The sequence below is a fragment of the Pseudorasbora parva genome, chromosome 1, assembly GCF_024679245.1.
Source record: "Pseudorasbora parva isolate DD20220531a chromosome 1, ASM2467924v1, whole genome shotgun sequence".
NCBI lineage: Eukaryota > Metazoa > Chordata > Actinopteri > Cypriniformes > Gobionidae > Pseudorasbora > Pseudorasbora parva.
Window position 1 is genome coordinate 9,548,096 of NC_090172.1, and position 20,949 is coordinate 9,569,044.

A 20,949-nucleotide genomic window follows, 5' to 3' on the forward strand; every position below is an offset into this window, starting at 1 on the left:
GGGACACTTTAGGTCTCTTAGTGCCAATTGGGCATCGTTTAAATGCCATGGCCTACCTGAGCATTGTTTCTGACCATGTCCATCCCTTTATGACCACCATGTACCCATCCTCTGATGGCTACTTCAAGCAGGATAATGCACCATGTCACAAAGATTGAATGGGTTTCTTGAACATGACAATGAGTTCATTGTACTAAAATGGCCCCCAGTCATCAGATCTCAACCCAATAGATCATCTTCTTTGGGATGTGGTGGAACAGGATATATATATATATATATATATATATATATATATATATATATATATATATATATATATATATATATATATATATATATAAGTGTTTTTTTATCTATATATATATATATATATATATATATATATATATATATATATATATATATATATATATATATACACACACACACACAGTCTTGTTCAAAATAATAGCAGTACAATGTGACTAACCAGAATAATCAAGGTTTTTAGTATATTTTTTATTGCTACGTGGCAAACAAGTTACCAGTAGGTTCAGTAGATTCTCAGAAAACAAACGAGACCCAGCATTCATGATATGCACGCTCTTAAGGCTGTGCAATTGGGCAATTAGTTGAATTAGTTGAAAGGGGTGTGTTCAAAAAAATAGCAGTGTGGCATTCAATCACTGAGGTCATCAATTTTGTGAAGAAACAGGTGTGAATCAGGTGGCCCCTATTTAAGGATGAAGCCAACACTTGTTGAACATGCATTTGAAAGCTGAGGAAAATGGGTCGTTCAAGACATTGTTCAGAAGAACAGCGTACTTTGATTAAAAAGTTGATTAGAGAGGGGAAAACCTATAAAGAGGTGCAAAAAATGATAGGCTGTTCAGCTAAAATGATCTCCAATGCCTTAAAATGGAGAGTAAAACCAGAGAGACGTGGAAGAAAACGGAAGACAACCATCAAAATGGATAGAAGAATAACCAGAATGGCAAAGGCTCAGCCAATGATCCAGGATGATCAAAGACAGTCTGGAGTTACCTGTAAGTACTGTGACAGTTAGAAGACGTCTGTGTGAAGCTAATCTATTTTCAAGAATCCCCCGCAAAGTCCCTCTGTTAAAAAAAAGGCATGTGCAGAAGAGGTTACAATTTGCCAAAGAACACATCAACTGGCCTAAAGAGAAATGTAGGAACATTTTGTGGACTGATGAGAGTAAAATTGTTCTTTTTGGGTCCAAGGGCCACAGGCAGTTTGTGAGACGACCCCCAAACTCTGAATTCAAGCCACAGTACACAGTGAAGACAGTGAAGCATGGAGGTGCAAGCATCATGATATGGGCATGTAAATGGTAAATGGACTGCATTTATATAGCGCTTTTATCCAAAGCGCTTTACATTTTTGCCTCACATTCACCCATTCATACACCGACGGCGATGTCAGCCATGTAAGGCGCCATCCAGCTTGTCGGGAGCAGCTGGGGTTAGGTGTCTTGCTCATGGACACTTCGACACTTGGTCAGGTGGAACCGGGGATTGAACCACCAACCTTTCGGTTTGTAGACAACCTACATGAACCACTGAGCCACTGCCGCGCATGTTTCTCCTACTATGGTATTGGGCCTATTTATCGCATACCAGGGATCATGGATCAGTTTGCATATGTTAAAATACTTGAAGAGGTCATGTTGCCCTATGCTGAAGAGGACATGCCCTTGAAACGGTTGTTTCAACAAGACAATGACCCAAAACACAGTAGTAAACGGGCAAAGTCTTGGTTCCAAACCAACAAAATTAATGTTATGGAGTGGCCAGCCCAATCTCCAGACCTTAATCCAATTGAGAACTTGTGGGGTGATATCAAAAATGCTGTTTCTGAAGCAAAACCAAGAAATGTGAATGAATTGTGGAATGTTGTTAAAGAATCATGGAGTGGAATAACAGCTGAGAGGTGCCACAAGTTGGTTGACTCCATGCCACACAGATGTCAAGCAGTTTTAAAAAACTGTGGTCATACAACTAAATATTAGTTTAGTGATTCACAGGATTGCTAAATCCCAGAAAAAAAAAATGTTTGTACAAATAGTTTTGAGTTTGTACAGTCAAAGGTAGACACTGCTATTTTTTTGAACACACCCCTTTCAACTAACTGCCCAATTGCACAGCCTTAAGAGCGTGCATATCATGAATGCTGGGTCTTGTTTGTTTTCTGACAATCTACTGAACCTACTGGTAACTTGTTTGCCACGTAGCAATAAAAAAATATACTAAAAACCTTGATTATTCTGGTTAATCACATTGTACTGCTATTATTTTGAACAAGACTGTATATATATATATATATATATATATATATATATATATATATATATATATATATATATATATATATATATATATATATATATATATATATATATATATATATACGCAGAGGTGTCAAGTAACGAAGTACAAATACTTCGTTACCTTACTTAAGTAGAAATTTTGGGTATCTATACTTTACTGGAGTAATTATTTTTCTGCCTACTTTTTACTTCTACTCCTTACATTTTCAAGCAATTATCTGTACTTTCTACTCCTTACTTTTTAAAAATAGCCTCGTTACTCCTCTTTCATTTCATCTTGTTTAAAAAAAACTATGCAGATAAATCGCGTCATCGATAGTGTGAATTTGATTGTGGTTGGATGAGAAGTGTAAACATATACCATTCCAACACCCTATTGGTTACATCGCGCCTGCACATGACTCAAAGCACAAATCACACACGGTGTTGCCAGATTGGGCGGGTTCCAGCGCACGAGCGCGCGCACTTTCAGTCAATCAGCGATCAGCAGGCAGACGCGCTCATTCGTGACAGCCAGGTTTTTAGCGCGATAACTCGTTGTAGATGTATATTCAAGTGATTGCTATGCTAAAGTGGCATACATACAGTATATATATATATATATATATATATACACAAGCCGTTTCTACAGTAAGGAGTGGTAGAGTGAACCAACTCTCAAACGTGGATTACACCTGTGACTCGAAGACTATCATCATGATCCTGTCCATCATAATACACACTCAGGACATCTGCAACTAGCAACCCCAACAGCTGCTGAAAGAGGTTTGAATCAATGATGAATCAGTTTTGACTGGGCTAAGTGCATGAACTTCACAAGGGTACTGTAGTTTTGTCAGAGCAAAGCTAAACGCATTGTTGTTATTTTTTTGTCGGCGAATTATTGTACAGTATATATATCAATGAATTACGCATTTTGGCAGTGGTGTGTTTTAACGTGTGAAATGCCTGTTAATTATTTGCTTTTTCCGATATCTTATATTGGGCACTGTTTGCACTTAAAGTGGCTTCTTCAATAAAATATCATCACATTATTTTGCCAGTTTTGGTGACCTTTGAGCCAGTGGCGCCACCAGGGGTTCGCCAGGGGTGGCCACGGCCACCCCTGGCGAACCCCTGGCCACCCCACTGGCCATGGCGTAGGTTTGGGGGGGACGCTAGGTACTAGTCCAATCAATTTTTAAAATAAGCAAAATGACGCGTCCCGTATCAAACCAATATGGGACGCGATGCACAAGATTGCATTTTAGCGGCGCTTTGCTGCCATAGCGACGGAGTCTCGAGAACATGCGCTGGAAACCTGCGCGGTTTTTTAAAAACATGTCGAGCTCGCGTCCACAGTTTGAACGCAAGAGGATTTCCAGATATAGGGCTGTCCAGTAACTTAAGATGAACCTAAGACAAACTGCACCCTTTGCAGAGAAGCATTTCAGTGTCTCAGGCTGTCTGACTTAAAGCATGTGATGACAGACACATCCGTGAACTAAAGGTAGGCCTATTGTTTTTTTAATGGATAATATAATATAATATTCCATACTTTATCAGAGCTTGGCAGACTTATTTTTTCTAGACATTAGAACGGTTAATTTAATAGGTTATAGCCTATTAATGTTATCAATTTATCATTTAGCAGTTTGATATTTAAAAAATATTTAGATTAAAATGGGACAAATAATTACATAATAATATAGTCATAATAGTAAATTAATAAAGAGGATTAAACATTTTTGAATTTCAGATTTGTCAGTAAAGTGGTTACTGGTTCAGAATGACTGCTTAAAGAGACAGTGCACCCACAAAAAATCTGTCATAATTTCCTCCCCCTCAAGTTGTTCCAAACCTGTATGCATTTCTTTATGTAGAATACAAATGAAGACACATTCCTACCATGGAAGTCAATGTTGCCCCCAAAGCAAACATTTGGTTACAAACGTTCGTCAAAATATATTATTTTATGTTCAACAGACCAAAGAAACTCAGAAATTTAATTTTTGGGTGAACTATCCCTTTAAAGTACACCAATACAGGCTTCTAAAGAGCTCTTCAGAAATAAATAAAATAATCAAAAGTAAAATCATTTAAAATGTGTTCTGTTGCAAGTTTACATACATGATTCCATGTTTATTGTTGAGCTGCTGTCATTGTTTCATTGTCACTCTTATCACTCTTTAACTGCCAAGTTCATAAATTATTTTCAAAAACGGATTCAAAACTGATTTGAAAAAAAAAAAAACATACACACAAAATAACTTATTTTCAATATAAAAAATGATTGTGGACTGGATATTTGTTGACCTTTTATCACATTCTTGTACGTCAAAGATTAGTAACAACACTGGCTTTGATGCATTGTTAGTTTTTGTGCAGCATCAGATTTACATTTTTTTTTAATCCCTCATTTATATGCAGTTATTCTATACAAATGCCAGAAACTAAGCTTCTTCTTTTTTTCTTCAGCACAGGCCTATCTAAAGGGTTAATGGTGCCACCTGGTTATCAACTGTAAAAATTACACATTTTACCTCTTCCCAACTGGGAAAACCACCAACAATCAAAAATGCATGCTTATATGGTGTCATTGCTTTCCAATCAAAAAATGTGGCTATAATGGAAGTCAATGGGGCAAAAACAGCCACGAACAATAAATGAGGGAGGAAAAATCTGATGCTGCACAAAAACTAACAATGCATCAAAGCTAAAGTTGTTACTAATCTTTGACATGCCCAAGACTTTTATATATTTTATATTTAAAACAAGTCATTTTGTGTGTATGTTTTTTTTTCCAAATCCATTTTGAAAATCATTTATGAACTTGGAAAATAAAGAGTATTATTATTTTTGTACTGGATAATTTGAACTGAAGAGCCTCATAAATTAATAGACTTATTAATAAGTCTTTGTGCGCTCAGACAGCTACAGGTCAGCTCATGCCCGTCAGTCAACAATTTCAAAAGAAGTTAACGTTAGAAGACGTAGACTACTGGTAAGTAAATAAGTCAAAAAATATTTTTTAGTAAAAGACGACGCGGAATTATGTGTCGTGACGTGCTACAGGCCGGTTTACTACACCAGTAGAATAAAATTCTGAAATTATGGTTTCTAGTTTTGGTGTGCCACCCCAAGATTTTAAGTGATCCCATCTGGCCACCCCTATGAAAAATTTCTGGAGGCGCCACTGCTTTGAGCCCTGCACAATCCTTCTTATGACACACTCCTGCAGTCATTAAAATAGTTCAGCTTTGTTTGTAATGTCCAATAGTTATATTTCGTTTAGTTTCTTTAATAAAGTTAATTTAGAAAAATGTTTGGATAATTTGTTTGTTTGTTAATTTTTTTTAAAGTGACAACCAAGCAGTCAGCGGCCGACAGTGGAGGTTAGGGGTGCAAAAGTCAGGGCCCGTAGCGCTCTAAAGCGTCGACTCAATCTGGCAACACTGATCACACATGTAGCCTACATTTACATTCCAATAAAGGTTATTCATAACTTATAGGCAACTAGCCATCATATCTTCCGCTTCAGGAAACATATGTCCATTGTACTAAAATGCATACATTTTCAATGGGTATATGTGGCTGAAACAGGTAGCCAGTGCATCCCAAATTTTTCAACATTAACATTTTAATATAACATTATAGTCATTATGGCCTTTAGAAAAATGTTTTTTTGAGGAGGTGGGGTAGAGCACTATAGGCCCCGTGTTGTGTGGCCTTAGCTTTTGTCTTTAATGGCATTTTTTTCCTTACATTACTTTTACTTTTATACTTTAAGTAGTTTTGAAACCCAGTACTTTTACACTTTTACTTAAGTAAAAAGCTTGAGTTGATACTTTAACTTCTACAGAAGTATTTTTAAACCCTAGTATCTATACTTCCACTTGAGTAATGAATGCCAGTACTTTTGACACCTCTGTATATACGTAAACTACATGAAATAATGGCTTCATGCAGCCTTATCTCAATGGTTATATACATATACACACTATATTGCCAAAAGTTTTGGGACGTCTACCTTTACATGCACTTTAATGAATTCTTAAGCCGTAGGGTTTAATATGGAGTTGGCCCACCCTTTGCAACTATAACAGCTTCAAGTCCTCTGGGAAGGCTTTCCACAAGGTTTAGGAGTGCGTTTATGGGAATTTTTGACCATTCTTTTAGAAGCAAATGAGGTGAGGTGAGGCACTGATGTTGGATGAGAAGGCCTGACACACACACACACACACACACACACACACACACACACACACACACACACACACACACACACACACACACACACACACACACACACACACACACACACACACACACACACACACACACACACACACGACTGCAGAAATCTAATAACAGCGAGTCTCTGTAAAACAGCAGGACTGACAGGAAGATCAACTGTCAGGGGTTCGCCTGTTCAACACTGAATTATCAGCAACTCCTGCTGGTCTGACCTTTACAAGCTTCTTATGGGATACAAAGCGCACACGGCACACTAAAAACTGAGCACAACACTGATACTGAACAAGAGGTCTACAGAGACAATGAGACAGTTGCCATTTAAGAGCAAGAGAAAGCACATCCTGCCAATAGCTCTTAAAAAACAACAACATTTGCATTGCACTTCTGAACAAACAAGGACAATGTTCAACTGCACTGTTTACTGAAACTTAGGTTGTTAACATCAGATTTCACATTTGCTTCCTTAGCAATATGAACACAGCAAGAAAAGAAAAAAAACTCTTGGTATGTACACGTTGATAATTGTCATTCCGAGCAGCATCTACAAACAAATACATTTTGTGATAACTTTTAACTAGCTGGTGTAAAGGTGGTTTTTAATGGATGTAAGACAGGTCAACATTACTACATTTGACTACTAGAAAGTGTCCAAATACAAATCGTCTAAATTATGAACAGTATATTTATTTATGTAAATCTATTTATTACAGGGTATATACAGCAATCCTTAAGTTAAATCTACTACTTTTTAATACCTTTTTTACTACCTTCAGAATATTTTACTACATAATTTACATAATATTTCAGAATATTATACAAAAAAAGAATAGATTTAGAATCGACACCAGGAGGAAATCCGTAATAAGTTATAATTTAGACACAGTAAAATAGATCTCAACATTCACAAAGGTTGGTTAAGGAGAAGCATTACTGCATACACATTTGATTTCCATTAATAATTGGTAATTCAGCAATTTAATTATTTAGTGTTTTTTTTTCCAACAACAAAACCTGAGCCAAATATTACATTTCTATAACTGTGATAAGTTGTTGAATTTAACAAAATACTAAAAACTAGTGCTGTCAATCAATTAAAAACTTTAACTAGATTAATCACACATTTTTTCTGTGATTAATCGCAATAAAAAAAGAAAAGTTTTTGTACGTTTTTAATATATTTTTAATATAATAATTTCACAATCAAATTAATGTAGAAACAACATAAAGACAGTATATTCTAAATACTTGTTTAAATGGCATCTTTTTATGAATGAAGGCCAGTAGGCTTCAAAAATATAACAGTTTTTAATTTAAGTAAACTTAAAACAATGCCCATAATAAAACCCATAATAAATGTCATGTTTACTCCAGCCCTTCCTGTCTTAACAGTTAGGAAATATACAGAAATTTAATAAAGTTATCAAAGTTATATTCAGTCTGCACTGCATAAACTATAAATTAAATAATTAATCCTTATTAAAGCTACAAAAGTTATTTAGTCAAGAACAGCGAGTCATTTTCTCTGTTCCCTTTGTTCTTTAACTTTAATAAAGGAAGCTTTATAGGCTGCTGTCCCTTTAAGAGCCGACAGACAGGCGGATCTCTGTTTATATACTGTCTATGAATCGCGCCTCATTCTCTCACAACTCTTTTTGTCCATTTTAGACTTTATATAAATCATTTAAGATTGCTCTTATGAGGACAGTCGTTGAAGATATGCCTTGAAGCAAGTCTAAAATAAAACGTAAGCCAGCCACTTCTGTTGAGCGCGCAGTGCTCTGAGATGATGCCGAACGACCGCTGAATATGACGTCAGCATCAAACAGTCTATGGTTGAGACGGAGACGAAAGATCTTTGATTATGTGCCCAGATATGCTAAAGCCCATATTTAAACGAAAAAACGCGAACGCAAATATAATTTCAATCAGAATATGACACCTGATAGTCTGAAAAAATAATACCTCATTTGGAAAAAAATAATACCACATTTAACACTTTTAATGGCCTTAAATTTGACAATTTGGATTTATCACTTTTTAATACTTTTTAAAACCCTGCGGACACCCTGTATTAACCATATAAAACAATGACATGTACTTATTCATTACATTAAAATTAAATATTAAAACTATTATTAAAAGCTGTGTATATACACGTTATAAATATTTTAATCATTACATAATTCATATATATTAAAGTGCATTATGCTTTTTTTGTGTAACATAACGGTTTGTGAAGTTAATGTCTGCAAAGTTTCAGACCAAAGTGCACAAATTTATTATCCCCTAAAATAATATATTCTGAACTGCCGAAAGAAGTTAGCAGCAATTCCAGTGTCAACTTCCGACACCTAACAATGTAACAATTTATGTGTCTTTGTTACACTGTAATTTTACATTTAAGTGAGTAATATTAAGTAACTTAATGTACTTACTATACGGTTAGGATTTGTTTTGGTTTAGGGTAAATTGCATGTAATTATGAATAATTTAGAGTTTACTAGTATCAGCATGTAACATGTAACAATGTACCTGTAAAATAAAGTATTAACCAAATTAGAATGACGTTTCAACATGTGGAGAAGACGCTGTTTTTTGCGTGGTGAAAGCAAATCGACTTTGCATGCACTTCAAAAGAATAAGAACACGCGCTGGAATTAATACGGAAAGAAAACAATCTTTATGGTTAGAATCAGCGTATTAAGCGCTGAGTAAGCCTCCGGAGCTAAAAGATATCAGATAATAGGTGCTTTATTTTCGACCCAATAACAAGATCACAAGAATCTGCCATCGACCAATCAGAGCACAGTAGGACTGCGGAAAGTAGTGGTTTAGAGAGATTGAATCTTCAAACAAGTTGTTTTCATTTCTTTGTATTTCTTTTAGTATATTATGAGAAAATTCATGTTTTTTTTCTTTGGATGAATGTAAACCTATGGTAGGAGGCTTCCAAAACAAAATGAAGAACCTTAAAAATAGCATAATGGGGCAAATTAATATTAAATTATTTTTGTAGTAGTAGTCAATATTTTATTTAATACGCTTTATCTTATTTTTTTCCTATGATTTCTGCTCTTTTGGCTACTGGAACATTTGGCACATTTGAACTAATTCCAACAAGCTGACAATTGGAAAGAACTGTCAATATGCAACTAGATATAAAATGTGACGGAATATTGCAACTCTAAAAAAAGAAGAAAAGAAGAAAAATTTAAAACATATTATATCTGTGCATTACTGTTCATCATCTGGGCTTAAAGAAAACAAGGCAGACAACAGCAGAAAAAGAAAAACTTAAACTTTCATCACTGCCTAAGACCCCCAACTCATTTAGCGTCAAGAATGCACAGCCATTCTTTCCCACAGCATCAAACACTTCAACGCTCGTGTTGCAGTGGAAACACCCTTAAAGGCGAGCAAGAGGACACAGCCTGAGAGCTGTCCTTTCTGCTTCACTTCTTCAGCCCATAAAGCTCCCATAAACCACCTTCAGCGGGGGTAAATAGACCCCCACCCGGCCATCACAACACACTCACACACACACACAAACAGCTCCCAGCGCTGACAACCAGGACAAATGATTCGTCCCCAAACACGACCCCATGTGCACCCTTCACTTCACCAGTTCATCTGGAATGAGAGTGCTGATAACGACCCGTCTGAGGCGCACACTGGAACATTACATATACTATTTATCAAGTGTGTATTAATATTTTGAATAAGCTTTTATTTATATTTCCAGTTTTAGGAAGCTTTTCAGATTTTTTAAAAATGTTCTAATTAGCTTTAATTTATTTTTATTTAAGTTTTAAAATGTAATTTAATTTCAATTTCAATTAAGTTTTTTTGTTTCTTTTAATATTTATAATTTAGTTAAAGTTTGTTTCAATTAATGAATGAGTTTTGAATAGTTTTAGTTAACAATAATTTATTAACTGAATTACGTACTAAGAATTGAAACTGATTAAAGCTTTAAAAAAATGAAATAAAAAACTAAATAAAAATACAAAACTAAACTAAAAAAAGACAAAAAGTACATCAAATTACTAAAACTTCAGCTAAAACTATTATTGGTGATTAGGATAAAGGTAAAAAAAATGTTTTAATAAATCTGAAATATTATCTTGGAAACTAACTAAAATAAGTTTAAATACTAAACCAATTCAAACTGAAATAAAAAGACAAAAAAATATAAAATGACAAACTTCAGCTAAAATTAAAATGAATACTGAAAAACATTACAGCTAATATAAAAGCTAACACTATAATAGTATAAAAAGAACACCAATAACACGGATCCACATCAAAGGCTATATGACGGTTAACATGCTGCCTTAGAAGTAGGTAGGCAGCAAGGAAGCTTACTAGATTAGAAAAGGGTTTCTGATAACACTTTTAACTCAGAAGCCTGTGAGGGTTCTTACCGTAGAAGACGGACGAAGGTGAGATCTCAGCCTTTGAATCCTCATACCTCCTTTGGTAGTTTGGATCCCTAAATAAAAAATACACAATGCAAAGTTGTATTTGGTGTGGTTACACTAGTTTGTGCTCCATTCACTTTAATTTCAAAAATATGAATGTGGGAGAACGAGCACACATTAAAATCTTAGTCTTTCACTACATTTAAAGTTCACATTGGCTAGCTTGAGATATTCTAAATTTGGCGAAAATTAAACATGGGCATACATAATTAAACTATTAAAATTAAATTTCAGGTTAAGAACAGTTGCATGAACCAGTCATCTAATGTAACCGGCTCTTTAGTCAGTCTACATCAGTTCTTCTCAAGCCTAACCTTTTTAAGACATTAAACAATGACGTCAAGACCTCCACTGAACATTACTGCAACATGGTGTACTCTGATTCACAATGACAACAGGATATAATTTGATACCTTATCTGTCAAAGAAAAACATTCAAACGGTACTCAGAAAGTGCAGACACAGCTTGAACACAACACTGTTCAATCATATCTTGCACAGTGTTTCCTCAGTTTAAAAAGAATGCTATAAAACAAACAAACAATTCCTATATACACCACTGTCCAAAAATGTGGATTTGGTAAGATTTTTAAAAGGTCTTTTATGTTCTACAAGGCTATTGATAAAAACTTAAAAAAAAAATACAGTACAGTTGTGAAATATAATTTGAAAATAAGTGTTTTACCATTTAAAATATTTTAAATAGTAATTTATTCCAGTGATGGTAAAGGTGAATTTTTAGCACCATTACTCCAGTCACATTCAGTGTCAGATCCATCAAAAACCATTTTAATATGCTGATTTGCTGCTAAAAAAAAAACCATTTCTTCTTACCAATGTTGAAAACAGTTGTCCTGGTAAATACTTATGGATTTTTTGATGGATCGAAAGCTCAAAAGAAAAGCATTTCAATATCAAAATATTTTGTAACCATGTCTTTACTGTCATTAGTAATCAAATGAATGTGTCCTTACTGAATGAAATATTAGAAAAAACCCAAACTTTTAAGCAGTAGTGTATATACAAATAGTGTATATATATAAATATCAAATAATATAAAAAAAGCATTAATGAAACCCTGCTTTTACTTGTCAGCAAATCTCCTTTCTGTGGTCTCTCTAACTAAAATTGAATTCATGTCGATTTCTTCTGTTGTAAATCACATTTGTATCACTACTGTAGAGACGTTTATCACCCAATGTGTCTTGCGTAAATGCAAATGTCTCGATGCTCTTGCTGATTGAGGATTACTTTAGTTCTCACCTGAAGAGGTTTGGTTCAGGTATGGATTGCATATCTTTGTTGCTCGAGTTCTCCACCACAGGAGAGTCCAGATTAGCTGAGCTATTGCTGAGACGATCACTGCTTTCGTATCCAGATTCAGTGCGCTGGATTTTCCAGTTATCAGGCCGAATGGTGAGGTTGTTGTAGCTTGTTTTAACCCGTTCCTGCTCTGGAGGCCCTCGACCCTCCGATTCCAACGAGCTCCTGCTGCCCATGTCTTGCCTCTGCTCGTCCTCATAAATCGTCATTAAACTCTTGGGTTTGCGTTCTTCGCGTCGGCCCCATGCCAACTCTTCGCTCTCCTGATTAAAGGTCTGTTTGCGAGAGTTGTGGGAGTTTGGATTATTATCGGTGTTTAGTACGCTGTCGACATTAAGTGCCTCTCGCATCGGCCTCCACGCCCGATTGGCTCGGCTGCGAGAGCCCTGACTGCTGTCCGTATCGTAGCCATTTCCGACATCCAATCTTCGAGGGCGAGGCTCTACAGGGGGATGAAGCGGGACGCGAGGCTGAGGTTGAGTGCGTGGTTCGTGGTTAAAGTGAGGGGTCGCAACAGGCCAGCGCTCCGCTTTGGTCGGACCTCTGCCCTGGCTGCTGTACAGCCGCGACTCCAGATTCTTGAAGCCATTCTCAGGAGGCGACAGTGAACGGGCGTAAGGCTTCTCAGGCACTGCATCTGTGGATGAGATGCATAGTTACAATCTGCTTGATTCTGGGAAAATGTACGTCAACTGGCACTGAAGGTACTCGCAGTGCGGTTGTCTTCAGTGGGGTCTAATATTTATTGTATAATGCACAGTTAGAGTTATCAGATCCGGTAGAGTTAGACACACTTTTTTTTATTAATTTGGATCTATTAACGTATAAAAAAATACGTTATCCATGTGACTCGTATATTTAAAAAATAATTAATTCATTTTTTTTTTACCCTGTCAGGATGATACAATATCCCATTGAAGAAAATTATACAACAAAAGTATTGTAGTTATTTCACAGCTCAAGTCATGTAGTGTGTCCAACAAGCAGAAAAATGTAAAAACAAACAGAAAACCTAAATTACTGTATATCATAGTGATTGGGTGTCAAGGTAAAAAAAAACAATCATCAAAAAATATTTAGATCATTTGAAATGTTAGTTCAGGTTGTTAAAATTTCATGGGGTATGACTCCCAAAAGCGTATTTTTTTTTGGAATTTTAATTCATGATATTTGATTTGGAAAAAATATATATTTTATTTAATATTATGGTAAACATTTACAATAAGGTTTCATTTGTTAACATCAGTTAATGTATAAACTAACTATGGCCAATACATTTGTTACAGTATTTATTAATATTTGTTAATGTTAGTTAAAACATATCTAGCTGGTCATTGTTTGCTCATGTTAGTTCACAGTGCATTAACTAATGTTAACAACTTTTGATTTAAAAAATATATTAGTAATGTTAAAAATTAAGCAAGATTAATAAATGCCATAGAAAGTCCAGTTCATTGTTAGTTCATGTTAACTAATGTTAACTAATGAAACCTTATTGTAAAGCGTTACCAATATTATACAAATTATTTAAAATACATGTAAAACATTTTTTAAACTAGAGTATTATAAGAAATAATTAATTCCAAACTGTTCAGCACTTAAGATTTGTCAATCATTGGGGAGGGTATATGACCAAAATCTTATATCATAACTTGAGCAATTTTATTTCACAACAACGAGATTGTTATTTTTGCTATAAATAAGGTTATGATATCAAATGTTTTATATAATTTTATTACAAAAAAAGGAATACTAGCCTAAACATAATTAAGACAAGAAAACAAAAGTCAGTGATAATAAGAACAAAAGAACCAAAAAGACCTCACTGATAAACTTTGAGCACCAAATAAGAAATGCTAAATAAATTAGTATTTCAATGTAATACTGTATAACTTTCATTGTGTAAATTAATATGAATGTATTCTTATTAAAATTACAAAAATTATTCAGTCAGGAGCAGTGTGATTTCTTTGTCTTTTGTTGTTGATTAAAATGACAGACAGCTGCAGGTTTATTGGGTTGCTGTCACTTTAAGAGCGAATGCACTGATCTAATACACAATTGTTTACACTCCTTTAAGATATAAATTACTTTTTTTATGAGGATACTCGCATTTTGATACATTGTTGTGTGTAGTTGACCAATTCAAGCCCAATAAGATTGCAAAAATAACTCGGTACTCGCGATGCATGAGAATCGGCTTCATTGTGCGCACGTCTCTCAGACAGCACTCAAAAAAAACAATGTTAGTGAAATTAATTCTCTTTTGCTGCTTATCGCACGTCAATCGCTTAAAATCACTCGTTTTTAAACCACAATTCATAAAAATGCATGCAAACCGTAGTCTTTCATGACAGCAAAGGCAGCAAAGCAACACCATGTGAACGTAACTGTACAAACGTAACGATAGTACAAAATCTCTACCAGTTGACAAATTTCTACTGGTATATCGCCAACCTAGACTAGGTAAACCCAGCCTGATCTGCCGGCGATTTGATTTCACCCTGCAGCTCAGGCTGGAAACCTGTAGATTTTTCTATCCTGCTTTTTTATTATAAATCTGCAGGGACCAATCACAAAACAGCTTATCCACCAGGCGCTCTATTGCCGGGCTTAACAAGATGACGGATAGAGAAGTGATGGATCATTGGTCTGATTGGTTGAAGGTCTATCAAATTGCATAGAGACATTTCAACTATGCCTTTGATCACGCCGCTTGTGCAGTAGAACAGAGCTCCCAGGCCAATGATCAAAAGATTGAGCTTGGTCTGGAGATAGCCAGATAATCTGCTTCCCCTATTCATGACCAAACTGTATATAAACTGCATTTAGCTTTCCAAACAGGACTGATAAGTGCATTTTGCCACTGTGTGAATGTAGTCCTTGTTCACTCTCTCTCAAAATTTGCTGTGTTATTAAATTGTTTAATTAAATTTACATTACGCAAACAATTCACAGATGCTGCTTCCAGCCTACAGGCCAGAATCATCCATCTCCGACATATGTGAGGTTGCACTAATAGCCTGGATGACCTTTTTTTCTTGTGAAGGTGGACGAGTGACTCTCTTTGGGCAGAACAGTGCTGATATTGGCACTGTTAAATAGGCTGGCATAGAAATTCTGCGGCAGTGCAAATCCATACTGCTGCTGTGGTGCCGTTCCACATTTCCAGGTTACTATATCTTTATGCAGTATGAGCTTTAAAAAACAGCATTGTCTCATTAGATATTAATGTAACTTCGACCTGCGGTCATCACACAAACTGAAAATGCTAATTAGCTGGCCTAATGAATTCTCAAACAGCCTACACGGTTAACTTTCTCCAAGATGAAGGCAGTCTGGTCAGAGATCTACACGCTGAAGGCTAAAAAGCCATTAGTAAGCCATATACATACATAAAAAGGGTAAAGCAAAGTCAAGCAGCTTGGCTTGCAAACCACAATTTTACTGCTCATGAGCAATAAAAGGAGATGGTAATGTTGGTCACATGACACTTGCACAATATGGTGAGCCGGTTTCACTGCACATGAGGAAATGACTTTGTGATGCCAATAAACTCATGTCTATATGGCCTTGTTATGTGCACTGTCCAATGTACCAGGTGTTGTAGATTTTCCCCATATGCACCTGACTTAACCTGGGTCGTCTCCTAATTGACGCCCCTAAACGTCTCCTGATCGACCTGTACAAAATGACCCTCTAGTGCGTTTCCTAATTTACGTTGGCTGAGTCAGACGACATCTCGTCCCCAGTGAACACTATCACTTGGCCAACAAGGTCTCTAGTGCTCCACTAACTTGCTGTGCAGCAATGAACCAGACAGACTCCAGCAATTGACCTTGAAATGCTTTAATCAGCTGGGAAATCTTTTAACAATCAAAGAGAATATGACCAGCAAAGAATAATACAGCAGTTTATATTGGATAGAGATACATAGCAGAGTCAAAATAACATCACCAATATGATTGATTCAATTTGTGCAAAACAGCACCCACCTACTCCTTATGTTGCTGGCAAAGCAAATTTAGACATCAGAATCATCAAATTCATTGGGTTATTTGGTTTTTGATTACTCAATGTCATGCTATTCTATTTGGATAACTGTCTAGCCAGTGCCTCAAAGTTTCCACTCTTTCTACACACAAACCTTGGTAAATACTGTTGGTACTTTTGTTCTCAAAAGTTAAATGTTAGGCCTGTAAGGAAAAAGAAATGTTAGTTACGGTTAGTCTTAAAAATTCCATTACGCACGCTATAAAAGTGTGCGCAATTGTAGTATACTTAAAATCTTAAAAGTACATTTGGTTATATTTTATTTTAAGGTGTCTGTCACATTGTAACTAAACATTATTTAAGTACAGAGTAATAATAAACAACATGTTCTTATATAATTAGATTTAGGAGTTTATTTGCATGTAATTATGCATAATGTACTCTTTTACTATAGTAATTACATGCAACAAGGACACTAAAATAAAGAGTTAATGTTTATTTAAAAAGTACAACATTAATGAAATAAAAGGTAATTGTACTTAGAATAAACTTTCATGACTTAACACACTTTCAAAAAAATGCAATTAATAATATGTCAAATTAAAATACATCTCAAATCATCTTTTGTCATGTTTTAAAATACACTAATTTCGATGCGTTGGTGTACATACTGAAGCACATCTAAAGCACTTGATTATAATTTTAACTGTAGTGTGTTATTTGATATTACATTTAAAAGTTGATAAATTTGAAATTAACTGATTGCATCGTCATTAAAAAATGTGTAATGACAAATATATTCAAATACATTTTACATGAGCTTAAACCAAATTACAATAAAGTATCTTTTAGTTTTTACATATCAGTTTTTACATATTTTTAGAAATTACATATAAATAGTGCCGTGTTAAGCCTTTGCGGGGCCATGAGCTAAATTTAGATGCCCCCCATCCAAAAATGTATTAAATGTGCAATCAAACAAAAACCATATAAAGATGTGCACATTATACTCGTGAAATAAACATAAACTAACACAAAGTAATATCCCATAGTATTTGTGTATTTTTTAAACATGTCATGTACATATATTAAACAATATTATCGAATAACGAGCTTAGAAATCAGAAACAGCCCAGCAAAAAAAAGTATTATATAGGCTATCACTATGGCAGTCATATTTTGTTACATTTTTGTTCGACATGTAGAGGTGTCGATGTTGGGGTGTGCACTGTGACTCTTGATTCAGGTGTATGACAACAATGCTCAACATACGCAAAATTACCTTGGTCAAAAAAAAAAGTATAACGCAAAAGAGAATTGTCTTGGGGGCCCCCTGGTGTTCGGGGCCCTGGGCTGCAGCCCATGTTGCCCTTTAGGATAACACGGCCTTGCATATAAACTATACTAAGTCCTAATTTGTCAAAAGTTACTAAGTAAGGCAGTAACTAACTGCATCTAATATAAACTATAATATATTTTAACATAATTGTAAATAACATGCAACTATACGTTCAAAAACATTATATTCATTTCACACTTAAATGCATTATTCCCATAATATGTACGTATACAAAAGTATTCCTTCAAAAGTAATCCCTTGTGAAAAAGTAAAGTTAACCAAAAATAAAAACTCATGTCACTCATGTTCAAAACCTGTATGGCTTGGTTGTTTTTGTAGGACAAAAAAGGAAAAAAATGTCAAAGAATAAACTAGTAACTCTTTGGTTACACTTTAGGGTCCAAGTCTCACTATTAACTTTAAGTCTCACATTAAACAGAATATAACATTAAAACTGCCTAATGTAATTGAATTAAATGACTGAAGCTTTGGGGGTATTGACGCACTCAGTCTACTTCATCTAGGTTTTGATCATTGTTCTGAATCAGATCCAGACTTAGTCTTTCACAAAAACACGGTTTTCTCTGCTTTTTGCTCAAAATGTAGCCTTGTTTTTTTTTTTTTTTTTTTACTGAAACACCCACATTCAAGTGTTGATTAAAAAAAAAGAATGCATGAAGCTTTTATTAAAACAGGTTTATTTTATTTTTTGTTTAAAAGCAGAGGCTCTATTTCTTCTTTTGATATATTGCATAATCAGATATTCATACAACATATTCTGGGAGCATGAAACTTTGAAAACATGAAACATGATTATTTTAAAAAAAACGCTGGCAGGGAAGACTTAGCCAGTTGCTTAATAGCATGCATATTACTACCATATTGCCTGTTTATTAGTACTTATAAAGCACATATTAATGCCTTATTCTGCATGACCATATTCTCCATCCCTTAATCCTACTCAATACCTAAAATTAACAACTACCATACAAACTATTAATTAAGCAGTAACATAAGCAGTATTTAGGAGCTTATTGAAGCAAAAGTCATAGTTAGTGAGAACCAGACCCCAAACTTAAGTGTGACCCACTCTTTTCCATGTAATGAAGCCAGAACATTATTTAAAATTCCTCCCGTTTTATTTGACAAATGATTTCACTATTTTTTTTTTTTTTTTGCCTGAATTATTGCTTTGAGCTCATACTGGTCTTAGAAGCACACGCACTCTTCAGACAAACAACTGATGTCCTTACTTTTCAGCAAGCAATCTTTTCTAAAACATGACTTGATCTGATGAACATGTTTCATTAGAAAGGCTCCAGCAAAGCCTTCATGGCCCTTTGAGTGAGTATCACTGACCTCATCCAGCTTTAGTGTGGTTATGCAAGTGGAGCTTCTGTGCGGGTGATCCAGTGTGCTGTGCACAATCTGATCTCTTCAGCAAATTTGACACAATGTCTTGATATAGTCATTATTGATTTAAATTGATGGAATTGCATTGCATGATCATGTGATGTGTGGCATGATTTGGCATACAGCATCAATGACAATGAAAACTTAAAACGTAACAAAAATACTACATTACCATCAATTGAACTGCATCACCCAGTACAACCTATTATTAATTTGAGCTAAAAAAAAAAAGAGCTGGTCGCTCAGCACAAGCTAGACTGAGGAATCGTTTCAGAGATTACAATACTCAGTGTGAGGATGGAGCACACGTCAGAGGTAATCTGTGTTTTTAACACTTCTCACTGACCCCGGGTTACATAAGGACCAGCAGAGCACTGTGAGCTAGTTTATTCCACTCCAAAGCTCTGCTAAAAGCTCTGTGTAACTACCACACATCTGTGCTTCTCTAAGGAGGACTGAGAAGATCTTTAAATGTTGCTGTTTGAGCATGAAAAAGGTCTGAGCACAAAGCACTAAGTCACTCCAAAGGGAGTTATTCTCTTTATAAGTAAACACTGTTTCTCCCTGAAATGATTCATTGTAGGTTTTTTTTTTTATTATGGGAACAAACACCTCAATATTCCTCATTTAATTGAATTCTCATCCAAGGCATACACAAAATAAAAGAGCGAGATCGGGTTGAGCTGCGTTAGTAATGAGTTGAAACTCGTGGCTAGGGTAAGAAGCGTGACATTTCACAAACACTCGACCAAATACAACACACTGGTCCAGCTGACCAATCAGAGCACATTGCACTTTTCAGTAGGAGGGGCTTCAATGAGATAGGAACTAAACCGAACGTTAAGGCCCCCAAAATACTTCAGGCAATCGAAGAACGAACTGATGTGACGTAATTTCGAACAAAATCAGGCCAAAACAAACTTGGTTTACTACATATTTCCGGAAAAGATCGCTACGGCTGGTAAATCCCTTTGTACTACCATTAGTCTGCGGTGATTTCGTAATAGAAGGTACTTGAGGACTTTCAGATTTAAATCTTTTCAAATTTTCCATAGAGCTGCTTTATAGTAGAAAATGAAGTTGCAGTTCTAATTTAAAGAGACACTAATTGGTTTTAAGTAATATTGTATAAATTGCTATATAAATAAACATGACATGACTTTACAAGAGAGCCAAATTGCAGAGCTCGTACAGACATATCCACATTGCTATGATTAAATGCTTATCTTATGCGTTATTTAAAGAAATCTTGCCGTTTTCTCAATTTTTGTGTTTATTTTGTTATTGAGAAAAAAAGCATGCAGCAAATATTTACATATTCATCTAAACGCTGCTCTCAGCAGAGCGGGCAGCATTAGATGTTCGCTAACAGTATTTTGCTGGTCACATATTTCAAACTTCATTTTACCCCTTGCCGTGAGTATATAAAGTTTATATATACTTTACTGACATACTAGGAATAGAGGTCAACAATGTCTTGCATTTTACCTGAATATTTTTACCCAAAACAGTCAAAATTTAACATTCTTACCCCGGTGCCTTAGGGTTTCTTGTCTTGTCTGTGACCGGTCCGAGTCCTTCTTGATAAGATTGATGGGACGGCCTTCTTTCGGCAGCTCCCTCAAAATCTCTCTAAATCGACTCTTTGGATCCAAGTTCATCTTCACTGTAAGACAAGCAACACTTATAAGGTTAAATGCAGCACTTTCACTAGAGATGTAATTCTACAAATTTAAGCAATAGGTGCTGTTCCAGCAAAATCCTGCTAAATGAGGTTTCTGCTAGTATGGAGGTCCCACCGAGGTATTAAAAACTATATGAATTCATTAGCTTTA

General features: G+C 35.3%; 1 protein-coding gene across 5 annotated transcripts in view; it reads right to left on the minus strand.

Annotated features, from left to right (window-relative positions):
* Positions 1-20,949, minus strand: part of LOC137042697 (inactive ubiquitin carboxyl-terminal hydrolase 53) — a 72,641-nt gene that overhangs the window by 11,768 nt on the left and 39,924 nt on the right. For all 5 annotated transcript variants that reach the window (XM_067418839.1, XM_067418830.1, XM_067418959.1 and 2 more), the window contains exons 13-15: positions 20,646-20,780; positions 12,310-13,006; positions 10,990-11,057 (exon numbers count right to left, since the gene is read on the minus strand). In XM_067418839.1, coding sequence (XP_067274940.1) covers positions 10,990-11,057; positions 12,310-13,006; positions 20,646-20,780 — 900 coding nt within the window. The remainder of the gene's footprint in view (positions 1-10,989; positions 11,058-12,309; positions 13,007-20,645; positions 20,781-20,949) is intronic.